General features: G+C 44.0%; 1 protein-coding gene across 1 annotated transcript in view; it reads right to left on the bottom strand.

The window, feature by feature from the left end:
* Positions 1 to 166: 166 nt before the first annotated feature.
* The window catches only part of STX8 (syntaxin 8), a 344,032-nt gene continuing 327,863 nt past the window's right edge, over positions 167 to 16,335 (bottom strand). Inside the window, exon 8 of the mRNA XM_049861531.1 lies at positions 167 to 349. Within this exon, the coding sequence (XP_049717488.1) occupies positions 282 to 349 (68 nt within the window). The 3' untranslated portion in view covers positions 167 to 281. The remainder of the gene's footprint in view (positions 350 to 16,335) is intronic.

The raw sequence follows: 16,335 nt of genomic DNA, 5'->3' as shown, positions 1-16,335 counted from the left end.
ACCGCCTATTAATTCTGTACCCCAGGATGCCCAGCACAGGGCAGGTGGCCAGAGTCCACTGGTGGCCGTGGCCAGCTGCCCTGGTTACAGTGACCACTGAGGAGCCTCTGCACGGTCCCCCGAGGAGCTCGGCCACACGAGGCCTGCCCCTCCTGGCCCCCTTTCTGAAACAACGCACATGGAGAGTTCAAAGCACAGAGGGCGTTTATTGAAGGCAGGTTTTGTGTACCAGGAGGTGCCGGGCCTTGATCCGGTGTCAGCAGGTGGCAGCCCGTGCTGCATTAGTTGGTAGGCCAGACTGCCACGACGACAATAGCCACGAGCAGCAATAAAATCACCACTATCATCCCTGAAAGACAAGCGGAAAATCTCCTTAATGATTCCTACCTGAAATCTTCGCACGCCCTGTCAGCTGTGTGTGGAGAAGAGGGTGGCCCAGCTCTCCACATGTTCACTCCCTCTGAGGACAGTCTTCTGGTGGGTGGATGGGGGTCAGCAGCAGCCTCTCTAAGGACAGTCTTCTCGGGGGGGAGGACAGGGGTCAGCAGCGGCCTCTCTGAGGACAGTCTTCTGGGGGGGGAGGACAGGGGTCAGCAGTGGCTTCTCTGAGGACAGTCTTCTGGGGGGTGACAGGGGTCAGCAGTGGCCTCTCTGAGGACAGTCTTATGGGGGGGTGGGGGTCAGCAGAAGCCCGAAGACAGTCTTCTGCAGGGGAAGACAGGGGTCAGCAGCGGCTTCTCTGAGGACAGTCTTCTGTGGGGGGGATGGGGGTCAGCAGCCTCTCTGAGAACAGTCTTCTGGGGAGGGGATGGGGATCAGCAACAGCCTGAGGACAGTCTTCTTGGGGGGAGGAAAGGGGTCAGCAGCAGCCTCTCTGAGGACAGTCTTCTTGAAGGGGGACAGCGGTCAGCAGTGGCCTCTCTGAGGAAAGTGTTCTGGGGAGGGATAGGGGTCAGCAGCGGGCTCTCAACCCTGGCTTTGCAGGCTGCTGGTAGTGGTGGGGAGGTGCTCCAGGGAAACCAGAAATAGCCCAGCCCCCTCAAGAGTAGTGCCAGCAAAGTGCCAGGACTGCTGACTGCAAGACTCGGGGGATCTGGGAGAGTGGAAGCTGCTGAAAATGCCCCCTCATGACCCAGTCAGCTTTTGCATTGATGAAGCATAGACACAGTAAAGGGCTTCAGTTACAAAACATTAATTCTAGGGTCCATTTTCTCCCCTAGCCACATGGCTTCACCTTTTCTTCTTGAGTCTAAGATATCACTATCTGTAAAAACAGTCCTCAATAGAGGGACTTTTTCTTACTATTTTTGGAATTGGTATTTTCTAGTTTTATTTCCTAAAATGTTTGGCTGGCAACACAACTTGACCAAGACAAAGTCATAGACGCTTCACAGACACATCCCAACTCCCTCAGGGATTGAGTTACTGGGCTGAGGGCTGGGGACCATGGTCTCGGGGGACATCTAGCTCAACTGGCGTGACATAGTTAATAAGGAAAATGTTCCACATCCTACTCTGGTGAGTAGCGTCTGGGTTCTTAAAATCTTGTAAGCAGCCATCTAATATATGTCTACTGGTCCCACCCCACGTGGAGCAAGGGAGAATGAGGACAACTGAGACACAGGGGAAAGATCAGTCCAGAGGACCAATGGACCACAACTACCGCAGCCTCCACAGACTGAGTCCAGCAAAACCAGATGGGGCCCAGCTACCATCACTGAATGCTCTGACAGGGATCACAATAAAGGGTCTCAGACAGAGGTGGAGAAAAACATAGAACAAAATTCAAACTTACAAAAAAAGACCAGACTTACTGGTCTGATGGAGACTGGAGAAACCCCAAGAGTATGGCCCTCAGATACCCTTCCAACTCAGTACCGAAGACACTCCTGAGGTTCATCCCTCAGCCAAAGATCAGACAGGCCCATAAAACTAACAATAGTACACACAGCTCAACCATGTATATGAGACTAGATGGGCACCCCAGCCCAGCGAGGGGACAGGATAGCTGGACAAATGGAAATGGGGAACTCCAGGTCAGGAAGGGGAGAGTGCTGACACGTTGCAGGGTTGGCAACCAATGTCACAAAACAATATGTGTATGAATTGTTTAATGAGAAACTAACCTGCTCTGTAAACCTTCACCTAAAGCACAATTACAAAAAAAAAGTTCACTCGCAGTCTCCAAATAAGATAAAACGTTTGGCTGGAAAACACCAAGGTGAGCATCAGCCCTTCCAACGAGTCTGCTCTGAACCCAACGCTGCCTCACCCCCCCAGGGTGACTTTGATGAATCAGGCCCCAGAGAACACAGCCCACACTCAGTTAGTGCCCCGTCTTCCACATTTACTCACCTGGTATTTAATGAGCGCGTCCCACGTGTCATGGGAAGCAGCGGTAGAAATGTCGCCTCACATGCGGGAGACTTGGGATAGATTCCTGGCCAATGCATCTCATGATAACCACCACCTGTCTGTCATCGGAGGTTTACGTGTGGCTATGATGCTGAATAGGTTTCTGCAGAGCTTCCACACTAAGATGGACTAGGAAGAAAGGCCTGGCAATAAAGTCCTATAGGTCACAATGGTCCAATCCCATTGTGTATGGGGTCACCACGAGCTGGGACTGACTGGACTGCAGCTAACAACTACCAAGAGCCAGGCACCAGACGCAATGTAGTTACAGCCTAGGGGCTAGAGCTTATTGCTACAAGGTGAGCACTCACCCAAGTTGGTGGGCTGAAGAGCCCCTGGGCTACAGATGGCCCAAGATGGAAGTCAGGTACAGACGAGACAAGGATGTGAAAATGCCCTGGGGAGGCCCCTGTCAGAAGACCTTCCTCCCACAGTCCCTCAGGAGGCCCCTGTCAGAAGACCTTCCTCCCGCAATCCCTCAGGGGACAGCTGCAGAGCCCACCAAGGATGTTCCGTGTAGGCACTGTGAGGGCTATAGGGAATCAGTTTCCTTACTTCCTGCTCAGACCACACAATCTTCTGACAAAGTGTCTTCCTTCTTGCAACACTGGGAGAGAAAGGAGAACAGGAGGCCCAGGGCGAGCGGCGGTGCCGTGGAGAGGCTGTGGGAATGTGCACAGGCCCTGCCCTCAGCATGGGCTTCTCTCCCCCGCTGTTGGCAGTGAGCTAGCACACTCCCCGGCACAGCACCTGACTTTATAACATGCACTTTGGGGATGCTGGCTTTTGTTGTGACTACTCTGCTCCAGGACAGTCTTCCCTGGCCAGAACCTACATCCTTTCCCCACTCCCAGCCTTGTTCCCAAAGGCCCTCACTTCCTTCTGCCCAGTCAAGTCCCACCTACTTCTCAGGCCCAGTGGAAGATGTATTCCTTTCTCTCCAGGAATCCTGGCATCGTCCCTGAGCTCTGGGCATACGCCCGGTTGTCCTGTTCACTTGGCCATTGTCATTGACCATCTTGGACTGAGAGGTCTTGTATGTATTTAAAAGTTTAATCAGAGAACAGAAAATAAAACACCCGCGACCCACTTAGCCCCACTGGACACCTGACTGGCATGCCAATCTCCCTCTCAGCAAACGGCAGCCTCGCCCGGTCAGCTGCTTCAATTAAGACCCTTACCATCCTTGGTTTCTCCCTTCTCTTGGGCCCACATCCAATCTGTCAGACTGTGTCATAGGCCTGGAGAGGCCAATTCTGGTACCAGATCTAAAAACACATTCTATACCTCTCTCTGCTTAGTATTTTCTACTTGGGGCATATCACTAACATACTAAATAATTTTATTTATTTATCTTATTAGCTAGAGCTGGACTCTAGAGAGACAGTGTCCACATGTGGCTATTTAAATTAATTCAAATTAAATTACATTAAAAACTCCGTTTCTCAGTTGCAGTAACCATATTCAGGTGCTCACTAGCCACATGTGGCTAAAGGCTACCATATGGGACGACAGAAAACAGTCCTATCATTGCAGAGGGTTCTGTTGGACAGCACTGGTGTTGCTGTGGGGTTTTGATTATTTTATTTACCCCTGTATCCTCGGCATCTACAACAGTGCCCTGGCGCACAGTGGAGACGCCACACAGATGTGCTGAAGAATACATGAATGAATGGCTGCCCCATGTCTTTTAAACCCTCACTCTATACTTGGGTAGTTTTTACGAGTTCTGCATTCTCTTCTTCCTGAGTTGGTTTTGTTAAATTATAATTTTTCTAGGAAGCTGCCCATTTTTTTTCTGAATATTCAAAATTATTGGCATAAAGCTGTTCATTATATATTCTCTTATAATTTAAAACGGACGCTGCACCTACGCCCTTTTCATTCCTAACATCCGTTAGCTGTGCCTTCTTTTTCCTGGCCTCCCTTGCTTGCCACACTGTGTCTATTTTTAGTAACTTTTTCCAAGAACAAATTTTGACTTTGCTGATCACCTCGTTTCTTTGTTTTCTGTTTTATTAATTTCTGCTTTTATTTTTATTAACTGTACTCATAGATTTTCTTTGGAATTACTTTATTGCTCTTTCGCTAACTTTTGAATTGGAACTTAACTCGTTTTCCATCTTCCTCCTACATATTACCTTCTAAGCCTGTAAGTTTTGATATGGCATAACGTCATTTGTTGTTGATTTCTAAATTCTAAATATTTAAAAAATTTCAATGATGATTTCTTCTTTGGCCCAATAATTATTTAGAGGTGTGGTTTTGAATTTGCAAGTATATTAAAGCATGCTTATCAAAATACCTTCCTGTTTTTAATTCTGAGATAATACATGTGCTAGACTTTGATGTGAAAACACCTGTGACTTCCATTAATGATAAAGTCACAAGTACTACTAATACTGCTATGGTTTGTTGCCTACATTTGTAATTTAAGAAAATACTAACCCTCAATTAGAGGTTAAAACCAAACCAAAACCAAAATGAAAAAACAAAACCCATTGCTGTTGAGTTGCTCCCAACTCCGAGTGACCCTGTAGGACAGAATGGAACTGCCCCGGAGGGTTTTCAAGGCTGTGTTTTTTATGGAAGCAGACCGCTACATCTTTCTCCTGGGGAGCAGCTGGTGGGTTCAAACTGCTTGCCTTTCAGTTAGCAGCTGAGCGCTTTAACCGCTGCATCATCGTGCTCCTTAATTAGAGGCTAGTGAAAACAAAAATGCAATTTCTTTCCCATCCAAGTTCATGGACTCCCTGAATTCTATCCACTGATCCCTGGAGTTCACGGAGGTCTGGTAGTGTAAATTTTAGCCTGTGGTTTTAAATATTGGGAAACAACTTAAAAATACATGCCATGCTTCCCTGTCATCTCCCTGTGATGGCAGATAAATGTTTCCTAATACGCCTTCTTTCTCTGAGGATATAGCCTTGGAGGGTCCTCTCCCTCAGGGCCCTAAGGGTTTTTCTCCTGGCTTCCTGAGGACGGACACTCAAGCCTCTATATCAGGGGTCAGCAAACTATGGCCCATGGGCCGTATATGGCTTGTGGTCTGGTTTTGTACAGCTTGTCAGCTAAGGATGGTTTCTGCATTTGTATAGGTTTTAAAAAAAGAAAAAAAACTGAAGAGGAGGAAGAACATGTAACAGACACCATAGGCGGCCTACGAGTCTAAACCACTACTGCCCATCCCTTTACACAACACGTGTGCCGACCCCTCCACTCCACCATCATGGCTGCACCCCTTCACTCGGGCACTGCTGGCTTCCTGTTCTCTCTCCATTCTCTCAGTGGGGGGGTTACTCTTTCTTCCTCGCAAATTCAGCTATGCATTAACAATTTGGAGGAAGGGGTGAAATGTTTTATCCAGCATTTCAAGATGTTTGTAGCTAGGTTTCTGTTTGCGTGGTGTGTGTGTTAATATTATCTTAGTCCACTTTGTTGCCAAAACCAGGAGAACAAATGTCCTTTTCATTTACTTCAGCCTCACATCTTCAGGGTGACCAAAGGCTTCACCTGGGCAGGAGTCACACTAATTCTTGGTCATTCTGCCACGTACATGATGTTTGGTGAAAAACTTGTTCCAGGCTGGAATGGAAGGCTTACGTGGTACAGTATCAGGAGAAAATAATGGAGACAGAGGGGTGGATGGGCTGGGATGGAGCCATACTGGGAGCATTAATGGCACCCCGGAGCCTAGCCTTACCCTACAGGCAACAGGGAGGAGCTGAGTTCTGAAAACCAGGGAGGTGATGAGTGATGTTTTAGGAAGAAGCATTGTTACTGCTGCTCACGGATCACAGTGGGGAGAGTACTTGAGCAGAGAAGCTCTTTCTACAGCAAGGGCTCTGGACTGAGGTCACGATGGCCTGACGAGACAGCTGAGGCCAGGAGAGTGAGATAAGGAAGGGATGGCTATGAATAAATCATTTTTAAAACGTGACCTTGGGTGATTATGTGAACAGAAGAACAAGTGATGAAAACAAAGAAACCAAGAACAGCTGGGTGGGAGAGAAAAACCATACAACCAGTCTTAGTTTATACACGTGAAGCTTGAGATCCAAGGGAAGAGGCCTCACAGTATCAGTTGTGACCACCATCTCCTGTGTGGACCACCACCATGATCTGCTAACCTGCGCTTGCTTTCCTCAATTTATTCTCCACAGGTTAGCTGGAGGAAATCCCTTTAGGTGGGGCAGTGGCGGTTCCGTGGTAGAATTCTCACCTTCCAGCTGGAGATCGGGTTCAATGGCTGGCCAACGCACCTCATGGACGGCCACTACCCATCTGTCAGTGGAAGCCTGCACGTTGCTCTGACGCTGAACAGGTTCCAGCAGAGCTTCCAGACTAAGGTGGACTAGAAAGAAATGTCCGGCGATCTACTTCTGAAAAGCAACCAGTGAAAACCCTGTTTATCACAACGGTCAGATCTGCAAACGATCACAGGGGTGGCACACGAGCTGGCGGCGGTTCCTTCCATTGTGCATGGGGTCTCCATGAGTTGGGGCGGGGCTGGTGGTGACTCAATGGCAGGTAACAACAGGACCGATCTTTTTAGGCCGTACGTAACATGATGCTACTTCCTGCTGAAAACCCTCCAACAGCTTCCACTGAAATGCAAACTCTTGGTTGTGGTCTAGAAGGCACTGACGGTCTGGCCCCTGCAGCCACATTCCGTGCCCTGTGACCGGGCACCCTGCTCCTGTCCCTTCCGCACGCTGTGCTCCTCCCCGCCTCCTGGCTCTCCCGTGTGTCCTCTGCGCCCCAAGCGCACTCTTCTCTCTGGCTTAGTTAATCCCCACGTGTCCTTCAAAACTTGGTAGCAGTGTCACCTCCTCAAGGAACTCCTTCCTGACCTCCATACATTGGCTCTTTCCATCCCCTGGTTCTGCCGCAGCTGCCCTTATTCCATCACCACACGTGTGCTGAGCTGTCTCTCATCTGTCTCCTTCATCAGCACGTGAGCTTCTACAGAGGGACTGTGCCCGTCCTGTCCCCACCATATCCCCAGGACCTAGAACACAGCCTGGCACACAAAAGAGCTCCAACATTTTTCTGAATAAATGAGTATATGTATTGAATACCTGGAAGGAACGAGAGGAGCCAATAAGAAAAACACAGAAGTAGTAGTCAGCAGGGGGGAAGAGACTGAGAAAATATGTTAAGGAGGCTGAGAGAAGAGAAAATTCAAGAAGTGGTCAATACCACCAACGAACACTACAAAATGCCCAAGGGGATGAGGACAGAGGACAGTTTTAGCAAATGGCGGCTGGGTTTATACAAACCATTATTAATGTAGTGATTCTTTCACAGCTGCTAATTTTTCCATCACAGAAACTAAATTATTCTAATTCTGCCATAAAAAACAAAGCAAAACAAAAAAACAGTTGCCATGTAGTTGACCTCAATTCATGGAGACCCCATGTGTGTCACTGTAATACTGTGCTCCATGGATTTTTCAATGCCTGATTTTTCAGTAGATTGCCAGGTCTTTCTTCCAAGGCACCCCTGGGTGAAGTCACACCTCCAACCGTTCAGTTAGCAGCCAAGAACGTTAATTAAGCATTTGCTCTGCCCGGGGACTCCCTCCCATTGCCATAGTGAAAGTAAAGGTATGACTTGTGGAAAATGAACCTGCACTTCAGCTGTGACATCTGAGATAGGAACCTGATGATATGGGATAAACCAGGCTCTTGTTCAAAGACGAAAAGTGGGACTTTAAGAGCAGTGACAAATATGACTTTTACATTCTAAACCCTTTCAGAGCAAACAGGGGTCCTCCAGGTAGGAGAAGTTCAACAGGTTTAAGTAAACTGGTATGCACTCAGGGTCAAGTGACAAAGTCATTTTACGATGGCAAGTGACGGTGATAAGCAAAAATCAATTGTAGCCCTTTAGATTCTTTTGGTCAAAGAGAAGGTGTTTGCACACCTTATCAGTGCAATCCTTTCTTTTGGAGAAATTTGGCTTTCTTGGAATACGATCACAGCCCTGGCACCTCGCCTGAGTAGAGTTTCTCTCCTCTGAAGGGTGGTGTTTCGGAGTGAGTAACCGAGGGTCTTTTTAAAACCAGGGACAGCTATGCCACACCGTACATTAATACTCACACCTGTAGGCTTTGTACAAGCGCTACAGGTATATCACCTTGCTTGATTCTCCCCAACAAAGAGCTCCTCGCTCCAGTTTGTACACGAGGAAGCTGAGGTTCTAGAAGGCTAACCTACCTAAACTCCTATGGCTGGTAAGAGGAAGAGCTGGAACTGGAACCCAGGTGGGTCTGGTCCCTCAGTCCATGCTTTAACCCTTTCTTGCACACAAGGGAGCCTGCCGGGGGATCCCAACTTATAACAGAGTGGGCTTTATCAGGGAGAGAGGCTTTCATCCTTCAGGATGAAAGACTGAGATGAAGATTTTCTTCTCTTTTTCCTACTTTCTTTTCTCTCTCTCTCCCTCTTCTTTCTTTCCTTCCCCCCTCCCTCAATTTTTAATTATGGAAAAATTTAAACATTATACAAAAGTAGACAGACTAGTGTAATGAATGGCACCTAATCACTTAGCTTTAACAATTATTGGTTCATGGCCTATCTTGCTTTACCTATACCTTCACCTGCACCCCGCCCCCAGTGTATTATTTTAAAGCAAATCCCAGACATATTTCTTCTATAAATACTCCAGCAAGTATCACTAAAAGGTAACAACAACAAAAAGTGTCAGACCAGTTCCTGTCACATCAATCCCAAACCCTGGTGACCCCACATGCGTCACAGTAGACCTGCGCCTGAAGGGTTTTCAATGGCTGTGATCTTTCAGAAGTAGATCGCCAGGCCTTTCTTCTGAGGCGCCTCTGGGTGAACTCGAACTGCCAAGCTTTTGATTAATAGCCCACGCTACACCATCTGTGCCACCAAGGGACTCCCACTAAAAGGTCAGGCATCATTAAGGCACACACAGGCAGAGCCAAGATGGCGGAACAGACAGACACTTCCAGCGAGTCCTCTTTACGACAAAGACCCGAAAAAACAAGTGAAATGAGTATATTTGTGACAAGCTGGGAGCCCTGGGCTTCAAAGGCAAGCTTAGAAAATGAACTGAGCGGCAGGGGGAGGAAGAGACGGTTCAGAAGCGGAGAGGAGTTACTGGACCTGAATCACGTGGAGCTCTTAGGCACCATTCCCGGAGCGGCGGCAGCGGCAGGCTGGTCCTAGCATTTGGCCGCAGTTTCCTCGGGGAGAAGCAGCCAGCCACACAGCCTGCTCACACCTCTAGTACCTGAGGAGAACGGTGCTCTGGGCAAAAGCTAAGCACTTGAGTATACTTTACTGCGCCCCACCCCACCCCCAAGCCGGCTTCAGCGGCTGAATCCCTAGGCCTCAGATAGACTCTGGTGAGCACTTAGAGCCATCCTCCAGGCCTTGGGGAAGGAAAAAATTTGCATTTGGGGGAAAAGATAATTTGCTAGCTCCACTAACCGGGGGAGCTCAGGACAAAAGCAGCTCCTGTCCAGGCATAAACTGTCTGTGGACTTTGAGCACCTTTCCCTTCTGCGTGGACCTGTGTGGACCTATCTCGGGAGAACAGCCCCTTGTTGGCAGGCTCCAACCATTTCAGCTGTGTGGTGGAAAGGTGGGTGTTTGACATTTGACATTGCTTTGCCTATTAAACAAGGTCCTCACCTACCCACATCAGGGACCTAAGGACTGGCAGCTCCACTCAGGTCACCAAGCCACCTGCAACACAGGTCCAAGGATAACTGGTACCTCCCTGTCCTTACAACCAAAACCTTTGGGTGCCCATGGTCTGTCTGCAGAACACACCCACTTGCACACTCTAGGGAACAGGGACATGCTTTCCTCAGAGACACTTGGGGGTTGGTTCTCAGGCCCCTGCCTTGTTCAGAGCATGACCCCCTGCAGCAATCAGATACTGGTATATACGTCAATCACCCCTGCCCCTGTAAGATTGTAGGATAGAGCCTGTACCACACACTTGATGATCAGCTACCTGGACACCTGAGCTGAATTCATATAAGAAAACTGAATAGACTCCTAGACTGATATACCTGATAACAGCTCTAGTCATCTGGGGACAGGACATCAGAGCTCTGAAGGTGAAAATAATCAAGCTAGCTCACTCAAGCAACCCATAGGGGTACACCAAAACAAAACAAAGCAAGAACCTACAACACAGTAAGCAAGCATAAACTAATACAATAACTTATTGATAGCTTGGAGACAACACTCAATATCAAGTCGCATAAAGAAACAGGCCATGATCACCTCAACAGGCTCTCAAAACAAAGAATCCAGGGATCTTCTAGATGAAAGTGCATTCCTGCAATTACCAGATGCAGAATACAAAAGTTTAATATGCAGAACCCTTCAAGACATCAGGAAGGAAATGAGGAAATATGCAAAACAAGCCAAGGAACACATAGATAAAGCAACTGAAGAAATTAGAAAGTTTATTCAGGAACATAATGAAAAGTTTAATAAGCTGGAAAAATCCATAGACAGGCAGCAATCAGAAATTCAGAAGATTAACAATAAAATTACAGAAGTAGACAACTCGATGGAAAGTCAGAAGAGCAGAATTGAGCAAGTGGAAGGCAGAATTTCTGAACCTGAAGATAAATCACTTGGCACTAATACATCTGAAGAAAAATCAGATGAAAGAATTTTTAAAAAATGAAGAAAACTTAAGAATCATGTGGGACTCCATTGAGAGAAATAACCTGCCACTGACTGGAGTACAGAATAGGGAGGGATGACAGAAAATACAGAGAGAACTGTTGAAGATTTGTTGGCAGAAAACTTCCCTGATTTCGTGAAAGATGAGAAGATATCTATCCAAGATGCTCATCAAACTCCACATAAGGTAGATGTTAAAAGAAAGTCACCAAGGCATATTATAATCAAACTTGCCAAAACCAAAGATACAGAGAGAATTATAAGAGCAGCGAGGGATAAACGAAAAGTCACCTACAAAGGAGATCCAATAAGAACAAGCTCAGACTATTTGGCAGAAACCATCCAGGCAAGAAGGCAATGGGATGACATATTTAAAAAATTGAAGGAAAAAACCTGCCTGCCAAGAATCATATATCCAGCAAAACTGTCTCTTAAATAAAAAAAAAAAAAAAAATTAAGACATTTCCAGATAAACACAAGTTGAGGGAATTTGTAAAAGCCAAACCAAAACTACAAGAAATACTAAACGGAGTTCTTTGGTTACAAAATCAATAATATCAGGTATCGACCCAAGACGAGAACACTGGGCAGAGCAACCAGAAGTCAACCCAGACAGGGAAATCGAAAAAAACAAAGAAAGACTATAACAAAAAAATGCTCGAAACAGGGTAACAGCCGTTATTCTATAAAAGAAGACAACATTAAAACAATAAAGAGGGACTAAGAAATGTAAATATAGATCTTTCATATGGAGAGGAAGTTACCGTGATACAAAGAAATAAAATTAGGTTTAAATTTAGAAACATAGGGGTAAGTACTAAGGTAACCACAAAGGAGACAAACTATCCTACTCATAAAAATAAAATAACAAGAAAAAAATACTCACCAGAAACAAAATCAACAATAACAAATATGAGGAAAGGACAATATATAAAGATAATCTACTCAGCGCATAAAATTAACTGGTAAAAAGAAACTGTCAACAACACACAAAAAAAGACATCAAAATGACAGCACTAAATTCATACCTATCCGTAATTACCCTGAATGTAAATGGACTAAATGTACCAATAAAGAGACAGACAGTGGCAGAATGGATTAAAAAACAAGATCCATCTCTATGCTGCCTACAAAAGACACACCTTAGACTTAGAGACACAAACAAACTAAAACTCAAAGGATGGAAAGAAATATATCAAGCAAACAACAGTCAAAAAAGAGCAGGAGTGGCAATATTAATTTCTGACAAAATACTTTAAAATTAAATCCATCAGAAAGGATAAGGAAGGACACTATATAATGATTAAAGGGACAATATACCAAGAAGATATAACCATATTAAATATTTATGCACCCAACGACAGAGCTGCAAGATAAATAAAACAAACTCTATCAGCATTGAAAAGTGAGATAGACAGCTCCACAATAATAGTAGGAGACTTCAACACACCACTTTCGGTGAAGGACAGGACATCCAGAAAGAAGCTCAATAAAGACACGGAAGATCTAAATGCCACAATCAACCAACTTGACCTTGTAGACATATACAGAACACTCCACTCAACAGCAACCAAATATACTTTCTTTTCCAGTGCACATGGAACATTCTCTAGCATAGACCACATATTAGGTCATAAAGCAAGCCTTAGCAAAATCCAAAACATTGAAATATTACAAAGCATCTTCTCTGACCATAAGGCCATAAAAGTAGAAATCAATAACGGGAAAAAAAAATCAAACACTTGGAAACTGAACAATACCCTGCTCAAAAAACACTGGATTATAGAAGACCTTAAGGATGGAATAAAGAAATTCATAGAATCCAATGAGAATGAAAACACTTCCTATCAGAACCTTTGGGACAGAGCAAAAGCAGTGCTCAGAGGCCAATTTATATCAATAAATGCACACACCCAAAAAGAATAAAGGGCCAAAATCAAAGAATTATCCCTACAACTTGAACAAATAGAAAGAGAGCAACAAAAGACACCCACAGGCACCAGAAGAAAACAGATAATAAAAGTTAGAGCAGAACTAAATGAAATAGAAAACAGAAAAACCTTTGAAAGAATTAATAAGACCAAAAGCTGCTTTTTTGAAAAAATCAACAAAATTAATAAACCACTGGCCAAACTGACAAAAGAAAAACAGGAGAGGAAGCAAGTAACCCGGACAAGAAATGAGAGGGGCGGTATTACAACAGACCCAACTGAAATTAAAAGAATCCTATCAGATTACTATGAAAAATTGTACTCCAATAAATTTGAAAACCTAGAAGAAATGGATGAATTCCTAGAAACATACCACCTACCTAAACTAACACAAACAGAGGTAGGACAACAAAATAGACCCATAACAAAAGAAGAGATTGAAAAGGTAATAAAACTCCCAACAAAAAAAAGCCCTGGCTCAGACAGCTTCACTGCAGAGTTCTAGCAAACTTTCAGAGAAGAGTTAACACCACTACTACTAAAGGTTCTTCCGAGTATAGAAAAGGACGGAATACTACTAAACTCATTCAATGAAGCCACCATATCCCTGATACCAAAACCAGGTAAAGATAACACAAGAAAAGAAAATTATAGACCTATATTCCTCATGAACGTAGATGCAAAAATCCTCAACAAAATTCTAGCCAATAGACTTCAACAACATATCAAAAAAATAATTCACCATGACCAAGTGGGATTCACATCAGGTATGCAGGGATGGTTCTACATTACAAAAACAATTAATGTAATTCACCACATAAATAAAACAAAAGACAAGAATCACATGATTTTATCAATTGATGCAGAAAAGGCATTTGACAAAGTTCAACACCCATTCATGACAAAAACTCTCAGCAAAACAGGAATAGAAGGAAAATTCCTCAACATAATAAAGGGCATTTATACAAAGCCAACAGCCAACATCACCCTAAATGGAGAGAGCCTGAAAACACTCCCATTGAGATCGGGAACCAGAGAAGGATGCCCTTTATCACCACTCTTATTCAACATTGTGCTGGAGGTCCTAGCCAGAGCAATTAGGCTAGATAAAGAAATAAAGGCATCCAGATTGGCAAGGAAGAAGTCAAAGTATCTCTATTTGCAGATGACATGATCTTATATACAGAAAACCCTAAGGAATCCTCCAGAAAACTACTGAAACTAATAGAAGAGTTCAGCAGAGTATCAGGTTACAAGATAAACATACAAAAATCAGTTGGATTCCTCTACACCAACAAAAAGAACACCGAAGAGGAAATCACCAAATCAAGGCCATTTACAGTAGCCCCCAAGAAGATAAAATACTTAGGAATAAATCTTACCAGAGATGTAAAAGACTTATACAAAGAAAACTACAGTACACTTCCGCAAGAAACCAAAAGAGACTTAAGTAGAAAAACGTACCTTCCTCGTGGATAGGAAGACTTAACATTATAAAAAAGTCTACTCTACCAAAAGCGATCTATACATTTAATGCAATTCTGATCCAAATCCCAACGACATTCTTTAATGAGATGGAGAAACAAATCACCAACTTCATATGCAAGAGAAAGAGGCCCCGGATAAATAAGGCATTACTGAAAAAGAAGAATAAAGTGGGAGGCCTTACTTTACCTGATTTTAGAACCTATCATACCACCACAGTAGTCAAAACAGCCTGGTACTAGTACAACAACAGATACATAGACCAATGGAACAGAATTGAGAACCCAGACATAAATCCATCCACATATGAGCAGCTGATCATTTGACAAAGGCCCCAAAACAGTTAAATGAGGAAAAGACAGTCTTTTTAACAAATGGTGCTGGCATAACTGGATATCCATCTGCAAAAAAATGAAACAAGACACATACCTCACTCCATGCACAAAAACGAGCTCAAAATGGATCAAAGACCTAAATATAAAATCTAAAACGATAAAGATCATGGAAGAAAAAATAGGGACAATGTTAGGAGCCCTAATACACGGCAGAAACAGTATACAAAACCTTATAAAGAATGTAGAAGAAAAACTAGATAACTGAGAGCTCCTAAAAATCAAACACCTATGCTCATCCAAAGACTTCATCAAAAGAATACAAAGACTACCTACAGACTGGGAAAAAGTTTTTAGCTATGACATTTCCGATCAGCGTCTGATGTCTAAAATCTACATGATACTGAAAAAACTCAACTGCAAAAAGACAAGTAACCCAATTAAAAAATGGGCAAAAGATATGAATAGGCACTTCACTAAAGAACACATTCAGGTAGCTAACAGATACGTGAGAAAATGTTCATGATCATTAGCCATTGGAGAAATGCAGATCAAAACAATGAGATTTCATCTCACTCCAACAAGGCTGGCATTAATCCAAAAAACACAAAATAACAAATGTTGGAGAGGCTGTGGAGTGATTGGAACACTTACACACTGCTGTTGGGAAATAAAATGGTACAACCACTTTGGAAATCGATTAAAAAAATTTTTTTTTTATTATTTTAAAAAGCTAGAAATAGACTTGCCATATGATCCAGCAATCCCACTTCTCGGAATACATCCTAGAGAAATAAGGACCTTTACACGAACAGATATATGCACACCCATGTTTACTGCAGCTCTGTTTACAACAGCAAAAACATGGAAGCAACCAAGGTGCCCATCAACGGATGAGTGGATAAATAAATTACGGTATATTCACACAATGGAATACTACGCATCGATAAAGAACAGTGAGGAATCTGTGAAACATTTCATAACATGGAGGAACCTGGAAGGCATTATGCTGAGTGAAATTAGTCAGTTGCAAAAGGACAAATATTGTATAAGACCACTATTATAAGAACTTGAGAAATACTTTAAATTGAGAAGAAAACATTCTTTTGTGGTTATGAGAGGGGGGAGGAAGGGAGTGTGGGAGAGGGGTATTCACTAGTTAGAAAGTAGATAAGAACTACTTTAAGTGAAGGGAAAGACAGCACACAATACAGGGAAGGTCAGCACAATTGGACTAAACCAAACGCAAAGAAGTTTCCTGAATGAACTGAATGCTTCAAAGGTCAGGGTAGCAGGGACAGGGGTTTGGGGGCCATGATTTCAGGGGACATCTAAGTCATTTGGCATAATAAAATCTATTAAGAAAATATTCTGCATCCCACTTTGAAGAGCGGCGTCTGGGGTCTTAAACACTAGCAAGCAGCCATCTAAGATGCATCAATGGGTCTCAACCCACCTGGGTCAAAGGAGAATGAAGAACACCAAGGA

The sequence above is a fragment of the Elephas maximus genome, chromosome 19 (genome assembly GCF_024166365.1).
Source record: "Elephas maximus indicus isolate mEleMax1 chromosome 19, mEleMax1 primary haplotype, whole genome shotgun sequence".
Classification (NCBI taxonomy): domain Eukaryota; kingdom Metazoa; phylum Chordata; class Mammalia; order Proboscidea; family Elephantidae; genus Elephas; species Elephas maximus.
The sequence above is the reverse complement of the archived record's forward strand: the minus strand, read 5'-3'. Positions and strand labels throughout refer to the sequence as shown.